A 9,638-nucleotide genomic window follows, 5' to 3' on the forward strand; every position below is an offset into this window, starting at 1 on the left:
GGAAGTAGGATTGCCCAACCTTCCTTCCGAGGAGTGGCTGGTGGGTTTGAACCGCCAGCCTTCTGGTTAGCAGTCAAGTATACTCTTAATAAAAATAAAGTATAAAACCACTGCCATTGAGCGATTCCAACTCACAATGACCAAGTACAGAGGCTAGAAAAATGATTTCCCACTCTGGTAATTAAAAAAAAACAACTTGTGTTCCCAAAAGGGCTATAATGTGGGGCTCCACACCTCAAATACCAAAATCAGTGATCACCTTGGCCAATGCTCATTAGTTACTCAAACAATTTTTTTTCTTTCCGTTGCCATTATTATATCATTTATTTGCAAATGTATGCATATATTCGTATTTCACACACTTGTAACTCATTATCTCATTAACAGTCAATATTTTTGTATTGTAAAAATTGAAATAAACGCCTAGAGTCTCACCTACCAAAGCTGAAAAGTAATCATCCCTTAAACACTACCAAAGTAACAACCTCTTTATCATCTAGAGCAATGTTTGCTCCCAGATTAACTAAATCAAGTCAGAGTTCTCCTTCATGCAGTTATAACTGGGGGGAAAGGACATGACTGGCCCTACAGAATACATGAAAGTGGGTAACAATTACCGTAAACAGCATATTACAGACAAAGACAACTGGTTAACTTTATTAACATGCAGACTGACTAACAACCATCAGAAAGACAAGCTCTTTCTCCTGAAAGTTCTCAAAAAGAAATGAAAATAAACCCACAAACCTCAATATTCTCAGTGTAAGCACATATTATATCTAACTCATGGGTAGATAAATGGTTTGAATGAAATCTTCACTTATATCAAAAATGTATTTCTTACTGAATTTAAACTCCTCTTATTTTAACAAATAATTTTCCAAAATATCCAACATTTTATAAAATCTAAATAAGCAAGCCTCCTTTTTTTCTAAAACTGTTAGTCTGTAGTAAAATAGAATAAGCTTTTCATTTCTTTACAAATAAGACTAGAAAAATATATTTTAAATTGTCTTGAGATTCTTCATCCTTGTGCCCACAAATGATAGCAAACTATCACGCAGGAAATAACAGGTCTCTGAGCCCCATACCAAAGATAATTAATATTTTAAAAGCAGAGAGTGAAACATACATGTGAAATATACATTAACTAGTCACATAAACTCAATTATTAACTTGCTATCTTGGCAAAATGACAGGGTAGTTGGGAGGGAATGCAAAAGAAAATACTCAACAGCTTAACATTAACAATGGGCCCATTTATTCAAGGTAGGATGGTTCTCTCATTTCAGTTTGAGGGGACTGAAAGTCTCTTTCTGTCCTCCTCCAGGAAAGAAATTCCACAGCTGGCCTGCCTGGAGAATCACTCAACTGTAATCACAACTTCACTGAAAGTCAAGCAATGGCAAGAAGAGTCGTAGTCTTCATAGTGAAGACCAACACAGAAATGTTAACTTTGAGGTATACAAATTTCATCCTTCAAGGACCAATTCAATTGATTCCTCCTGAGTCAGATCCAACTCAACGGCAGTGAGTTTGCTTTTTGGTTTATAGGAACATTGGGCAATCTACTTCTGTAGACATATGCCTCGGAAACCCAAGGGTCCCTATGAGTTAGATTCAACTCGACAGCAGTGAGTTTGGTTTGGTTTTTTTTTAATAGGAAGCTAACCACCCACAACGAAGACAACAAAGATTCATGCAATGAAACTAAACAACAACAACAAAAAAAACTCAGTGCCATCAAGTCAATTCTGACTCATAACGACCCCACTGGGTTTCTGAGGTAGTGAATCTTAACGGAAGCAGATTGCCGGCCTTGACTCCGCAGAGTGGCTGGTAGGTTTGAACCACCAACCTTCTGGTTAGCAGTCAGATGCCTTAGGCACTGTGCTACCTACTTATCTGTATCTTTGGTATCTCAAAGTATTGCCTTATGATAGGTCTTATGATGTTGTCTAGTACTGTACTTATTGCTTTTCTTCCTAACCTTTGTACTTCCTTATACTCTGTATCTTCTTCAATGGCCTCTCAAAAATATAATTGCTGAATGGATGAATTCACAGGAAAGTGTTTCATAGCTCTTGCTTTTTTCTGCCTTATGTTCCCAAATGGGCTCCACAGTCCAGAAAATGGTCAACCTCTTCTGCTTCTCAAATAAAAGTCTCAAAAATTCAACTAAAAGTCTGTCTGAGCTTAGGATAATTTATCCTCTCTTAACTCTTGAGTATCAAAATTATTATTATTTGGGTATTAAAAGTGTGACCTCATTCTGATCTGCTAAAGAAACTTCTAAAATGTGTTTATGAAAAATTTGTTGTTCTTGGGAGCTCTGGTAGCATAGCGGCTAAGGCACTTGACTGCTAACCAGAAGGCTGGTGATTCAAACCCACCAGCCACTCCTTGGAAGGAAGATGGGGCAATATACTTCCGTAGTGATACTGCCTCAGAAACCCAAGGAGGGGTCACTATGAGTCGGGTCCGACTCGATGGCACATAACATAACATAACATAATAGAACACAAAAAAAGGGACAGAATATTTCAACCTTAGGATGTTGTTCTTAAAGATGTTATTCACAAATATATAATCCTTATCCCTCCATAATGAAGAGTAACAATTTGACAAAATATGGCTTGGAAATACACCAGTCTCCTATTTCTTCTTATAAAATATGTTGGCAAAAACCAAAACACCCAAACTACTACAATGAAACCCATCCCCACATTCCATGGCTTCATGGCAATTTCATAAGTACAGGGTCCATAAAAAGGCAGTCTGCAAACTTCTGTAGCCAGCAACTTCATCTTAAGGACAGGAAATTGAAGACAATGACATGTGAATATGCAGTTACAGCAATCTGAAGATCTTTTAAAATCTGCAAAAACTGTCAAAATCATACAATTCATACGATATAGAGGATGCCCAAATTTGAGTGAAATACTAACCCTTTATAGCTTGTATGCTTTAGATGTGTCCTACTTAACCAGGTATATTTTATCACTTGAACGCTTTAAGATGTAAGTCATATTTAGCATATTCACATGTTGGTTCAATACAATCTCAAGAAAATAGAATTTTCAAGTCCTCCCCAAAATAGCTTATCTATTTCAAAGTACATCTGATACCACAGACATCTGATGTAAAGAAATGGAAACTGCCCAAAGTTCAATATGATGCTTGCTCAGGAAAAATTTTTATACTTTTGAACCCTAAATATAAAGATATATGTTTCTAACAAAGCATAAATTTCTGATTTTCTTTTCTTTTTCAGTTATAACCCACTAATATATATATGTGTGTGTATATGTGTGTGTGTGTGTATATGTGTATGTATATGTATGTATAAAATTGCTTTGTTCCCTTACAACTACAGGGTATATAATGTTTCAGGTCTCTAAATAATCTTTTGCTTATTAATTTTATAATATTATTATTGTAAAAAGCAACAACTGAGGGAATACTATGTGCCGAACTTTGCTAAGTAACTTCATAACCAAAACCAAAAACTAACTTACTGCTACTGAATTAATTTCAACTCCTAGCAGCCCTACAGAACAGGGCAGAACTGGCCCATAGGATTTCCAAGGCTATAAGTCTTCACAGAAGCAGACTGCCACATCTTTTTCCCACAGAGCAGCCTGGTGGGTTCAAAACACTAACCATCTGGTTAGCAGCCCAATGCTCACTTAACCAGTGTGCCACCAAGGCTACTTAAGTACTACACAGACACTATTAAAATATGAATTATTAAAGTATGTGTATTAAGCCATGCTCCTAGGTTTTAACTGCTTCTTGATACAATTAATTGAGGAATCTGATGACTACTGAAAAGTATCTGAGTAACTCTGCATAATTAAGCCAGCACAAGTATAACCAGAGAACTAATTAAGATGAGAGCAAGTTAAAAACTTATGTAATGTTAATAATCTTTACTACAACAATATAAATTAGTTACTGGGCACAGATCTTTATTAGGCAACATCATCACACCTATTTAAACTGAGCCACACAAGGGGTTAAAAATAACTACAATGAAAGGCCAACAGCCTAGCAGCAGTTGAGCCAACATTCCCTCCTCTCCTCCCCCTCCCCTTCCCATCCTCTCTAGTCCAGTATGAATTGCATGCCCCACTGCACAAGGCCCAAAAAGGTCACAGTAGATGGCTGAGACTTTTGTAAGAGAACAGAAATAACTCAGCAGCTTTGTTACCCTAGTCTCTTTTAATCAGTATGTTCAAAATCCTTTAATTAGCACTCTGTCTACACAGGGAAAGCATTTCTTCAGTGCCAGAGAGGCACGTATGTATGTACACAGTGTTCTGTTGTATCAGCATCACAACATGGTGCTAGCTCCTCAAATTGTCTGCCAAGGAAGTAAAGCATATAAAACTCTTTTAAAGGCAAGATAGTACAAAATTTACATATTTTATTTGCATTTCTATTACCAAACAACAAAGTGACACTTAAGCATGTTTCATTTAGGTGTCGATTTTTTTGACCATAGTTTTCAAGCAAAGATGAAAATATTTACACTAAACAAAAACTTTCTTTACTCAAATATGGTATTTTATTCAAAACAGTATAAAATAATATTAACAAAACATAAAAAACAGACTATTCAAACACTGTCCCTTTTCCTAGTAGATCTTCAATAAAAGGAGGAAAAAACACTGCCTCCCTCAAACAGGAATAAATCAGTTTCACATGGATGTTGTACATTTAAAATTTCATGTAGCCATGAAAAGTCTTAAAACCTGCAGGCAAGTTACACAGATTTCCTTGCAAAATCTGATTAACTGGAATAAAGACAGAAATTGGTGATAAAGACAACAATTTAAAAACCCACAGCTGAGAACCAAAGAAAACCTCAGTACTAAAATGGTATTTGCTTTTTTAATAACGGATACGTAGGTGTTAAACGGAGCTCTGGTGATGCACTGGTTAAATCATACAGCTGCTAACTAAAAAGTCAGTGGTTCAAACCAACCAGCTGCTTCATGGGAGAAAGATGAGGCAGCTTGTTTTGCTTCCATAAACATTTATAGCCTCCAAAACTTTATGGAGCAGTTCTATCCTGTCCTATAGTGTCACTATGAGTCGGAATCAACTCAATGGCATTAGGTTTTGGGTTTTTGTGTAGGTGTTATTAACTTATTTTTAATCTTTGAAAAACAAGTTGAATATATACATTATAAGAAGCAATATACACATTAAACTAAATGATGACCTTCTAATTATCTGAACAGAGAAACAATGCGCCAAAATTTAAGATAAAGTGAGTAATTAGGCAGGCAACATACCATAATTGCGTGAAAGCCAAATTTTCCATACTGGCCATGGGAGCTCTCAACACAGCTCTCGTGGCATAGTGCCTAAGGCATTTAACTGCTAACAAGAAGGCTGGCGGTTCAAACCCACCAGCCACTCCTCAGAAGGAAGACTGGGCAATCTATTTCTGTAGAGATACCACCTCGGAAGCACAAAGAGGAGTCACTATGAGTCAGAATTGACTCGACAGTAGTGAGCTTGGTTTGCTTTGGTTTTAGTTACGTTGGAATTAAATGACATGATGTATTTAAAGCACATGGCAAAAATGGAAAAGTTTGTTGATGAGCCTTTGGTAATGAATAGGTACTGCACAAGAGTATAAATTGGTACGACTTATAAAATGACATATACATGCATATTTTTCATATGTGTGTGTATATACATACACACACACACACACATATATATATCATATTCACTTCAACACTGCTTGTAAGCAATACTGAAAACTGCATAAATGCCCTACAACAGGCATTAACTGGTTAAATAAATACAATCTCCATATGATAGAATACAAAGAGTTTTGTTTTGCTTTTAAAAAATAAAGTAAAATATTTATTTATACAAATATGGAAAATTTTCCAAGATAATTTGTTGAGGAAAAACAAGGTACAGAACAATGTATATAATATACTACCATCTGAGAGGAAAGAAAGTAGATCTTCACATCTATTTGAAACACCTTTAGAACATCTCTGGAAAGTTATACAATTAATGGCAATAATTACCTACCAGAGAAAGGAGCTCTGGTAGTGCAGTACCTAAGACATTTGACTGCTAACCAGAAGGTTGGTAGTTCAAATCCCCCAGCCACTCCACAAAAGGAAGACTGGGCAATCTACTTCCATAAAAATTTACTGCCTCAGAAACCCAAAGGGGATCACTGAGTCCAAATCGACTTGCTGGCAGTGAGTCTGGTTTTTTTCGAGATGAGAGAAAAACAGTGCCTGACATATAGCCAAGGCTCAAAAAAGAGACTATAATTATTCCTCTTGTCAGTATCATCACCATAAAAACATATCCTTAATATATATCCAGAAAATATATTGAAATGAAATCCACAATGAAGTAAACAGTCAAATCTCAATTGTTCATGCTATCTAGTGGGACATCGAAGGCCTTCATTTCCTCTTCGAAGATCAGTAGCTTTTTACCACTTTATATATAGTTCATCATCACCTCTACCAGAAAGTGAGCTCAGGAAAAAACACCAAAGACAGCTATTTCATTCCATATTGATCAACAGTTTTTGATAAACAACTTTTGGAGCTGAAAGGGACTATGAAAATCCTATAACGCAATCTTCTATAAAATGAAAAAACTGAGATCCAGAGAATTCCTCAAATCAGTGACAATTCAAAGATTTGGAACCTACCCCCTAATTAAATGCTTTATATTTTATTAAAAGATGGGAAAAAACTGAAAATAAGCTAAATTGAAGTTGCTAACATTCCTCCTCCATCCTTTATTATAGATTACTTGAGTGTACTAACATCAAATCCCACAAACAATCTGACAACTCAGCCATAAGGGTTCCAAGACCACTGAACGAATATCTGTAATAAAATCTGTAAAGTATGCTTACACTAGAGATAGTCAGAGGCATGTTGAAATCCTTGCTACCTTGCAACTGGAAACCCCAAGGAGCTGGGCCAACCAAGGACACACTGTAGTTGCTCATGGCTCTAATGGCTCAAAGTCCAGTCCCAGAAGATGTGAAAAACTGAAAGAAAATTAGATGATTAATGAAAACGTTTCTTTGAAACTTTATTACATATTTAAATGAATTTAATATAAAGACCAACTAAAATATGTTCTATGGGATTTTTTTGTTTTTTGGGTTTTCTTGGTGAAAGAGAATGTAGAAGACACAAGTCTATATTAAGTTCTCATTAATTTCAGTCTAAGAAAAGAAATATATGTAAGCTAATACACAATTTCTGCACTCATACCAATTTCCACAGTATGAACATTCCATATTGGAATATACTTCTAGAAACTTGTATCAGTTTTACAACCTGTTATATCCAATTTTGTGGTTCCTTGCATTTAAACTTAAAGCACTTTATAACACTCCTGTATGTATCTGTATAATCCGTATATAGGAAAAAATAAGACTTGATTCCAGGTTTAACTCAAAATGATGTTCTCCTTCTTCACGCATCATGCACTCAGTTGGCAAGACTACTTCAGTTTGACTCACTTAAATTCGAATTTACTCAAACATATGAAAGGGACTATAAATCCAAAGAATAAATTCTTTAAAAGGAAAAGCTTTTTAATGCACAAAACTGTTCTTTTCAATCATTACTACAACCTGTATTTGCTTTTACAAGGATATGGTATTTTCCACACTTAGAGTAATATACTATATACTTTTCCCTCACATAGGCAATGACAAGCAATACTCCAGCATAGATATTTTAGTCAGAACCTCTTTTTACTTTATACACACACTCATCAAAGTAGAGTAAGCATTTACCACACGATGAACAAGAAACTTAAGTTCGGGTGGCACTGTGGTTAAAGGATTGGACTACTAAACAAAAGGTCAGTGGTTCTAACCCACCAGTCACTCCAAGGCAGTCTGCTTTTGTAAAGATTTACAGCCTTGGAAACTCTATAGGGCAGTTCTACTCTTTTCCTACAGGGTCCCTATGAGTCAGAATTCACTCAATAGCATTGGGTTTGGTTTGGTTTTTGAATGAGCAGCACATGGTTAATCTTAATGAATAAAACTGAATTGGAGTTTTAGAAAAGTATTAATGTTACAGGGCTTTGTTTTGTTTTCCTGTGTTTTACTTTAAGCGTGCTTGTAATGACTCTCATGGTAATACTTTTATAAAATAAAAAACTAAAGCAAAAAACAGTATGACTTGGAGATTGGTATTGGTGGTTTTATGGGGTACAAGAACTTGAGAGGAATGGGGCTTTTTTAAAATATAATACTAAGGAATATAATAGTTCTTTCTTTTAAAAAATATAACAGAATATGTATAACTTTAAAAAGACATTTTTTTAAAAAGGCTCTTTATGATATTCTTCTTGGACAACTCGAGATGTCCAACAAAATAATCACCTTATTACTAACTCTTTTAAATTTCTATCCTATCACATCAAATTCATAGGGGCAGATGAAGATATTCAAACCACTGAGTATATTAAAAGCAAACTGATTCTTTGTTCTCACGAAGGGAAAATTAGGCAAAACTTTCAAATAAGCCTAATTCTTAAAGAAAAATTAGTGAAAGTCTGCACAGCATCTACCTACAAATTAAATGAGCTTTTCCACTGACTCAGTAGTACACAACTACTATGCAATGACACATCTTACTGAAGTAACAGGCAAAGGGGACTAAAAAGACCCAAATGCCAAGCCAGAAGTCCAACTGCTACAGATAACATAAAAAAAACAACAGTAGGAAGGTAATGAGGAGCCACACAATTTTAATTTGTTTTCACTCTATAATAAAGAGATTTTCGTACAACTAGCAGAGAAAAACTTTTAATGTCAGCACACAATACAAATCAGAATCACATAAACCCGAATGACATTTCACAGGCAGCCTGAAATCTTTTTTTGTTTGTTTTTAATCTTTAACTTGAGACAGGGAACGAGTATAAAGTTGGGTTCAATTTCCTCTGGCCCATTGTTCCTACAAGAACATATATTTCATTTCTGTATCAACCCTCGTATATTCACCTTCCCTTTAATTAGAGCTCCTTTCCTGATTTCTGCTATTTGGTATTAAAATTTCTAGCACTGGCAGGTCACAGCCACACTACAGAACCAGTGTTTCCCTTTCTTTAGTATTCTCCTTCTGCTAGCTTCATTTAGAATTCATTTGCCTAAGTAATAGCAATATTATTATTGGCCTTTTTCAGGTCTCCTTGAAAAGCATCTGGTTAGTAGTGCCCAACCCTTCCGAAAATACCCAACAGACAGGAAATGTTGAGCAGCTTACTGCTTTCAAATGTGTGGGAAATACTGGAACTTCTGTGTTTTCTTTTAGGGAAAACCTAAACAACGTTTTTGCTCTAGTACTGGGGAAGAGAGGTTGGTATTTCCCACACTTCTATCCCAGCTTCTCTTGGTGGGGGAGGTGATGATTTAAACAAGAGCCTGAAACTACAAAAAAGTATTTTGAGATTCTTCTTCCCCAGATTAAGAAAGATGATGAAGGTAGAAATGAAGAACCAAAGTCACAGCAAAAGGATGAAAGCATACGACCAGACACTTTTCCAACAGAAGGTTCACGCCTAGCCCTGTTTGCCAAATAAGGCTCCCGAGCGGGCTGTTTCCGTGG

At 35.7% G+C, this 9,638-nt stretch overlaps 1 protein-coding gene across 1 annotated transcript in view; it reads right to left on the reverse strand.

The window, feature by feature from the left end:
- The window catches only part of PDLIM5 (PDZ and LIM domain 5), a 427,072-nt gene extending 420,060 nt beyond the window's left edge, over window positions 1-7,012 (reverse strand). Inside the window, exon 1 of the mRNA XM_007956709.1 lies at window positions 6,917-7,012. Coding sequence (XP_007954900.1) covers window positions 6,917-7,012 — 96 coding nt within the window. The remainder of the gene's footprint in view (window positions 1-6,916) is intronic.
- Between the last annotated feature and the right edge of the window lie 2,626 nt (window positions 7,013-9,638).

The sequence above is a fragment of the Orycteropus afer genome, unplaced genomic scaffold, assembly GCF_000298275.1.
Source record: "Orycteropus afer afer isolate SDZICR_OR568_19922 unplaced genomic scaffold, OryAfe1.0 scaffold00652, whole genome shotgun sequence".
NCBI lineage: Eukaryota > Metazoa > Chordata > Mammalia > Tubulidentata > Orycteropodidae > Orycteropus > Orycteropus afer.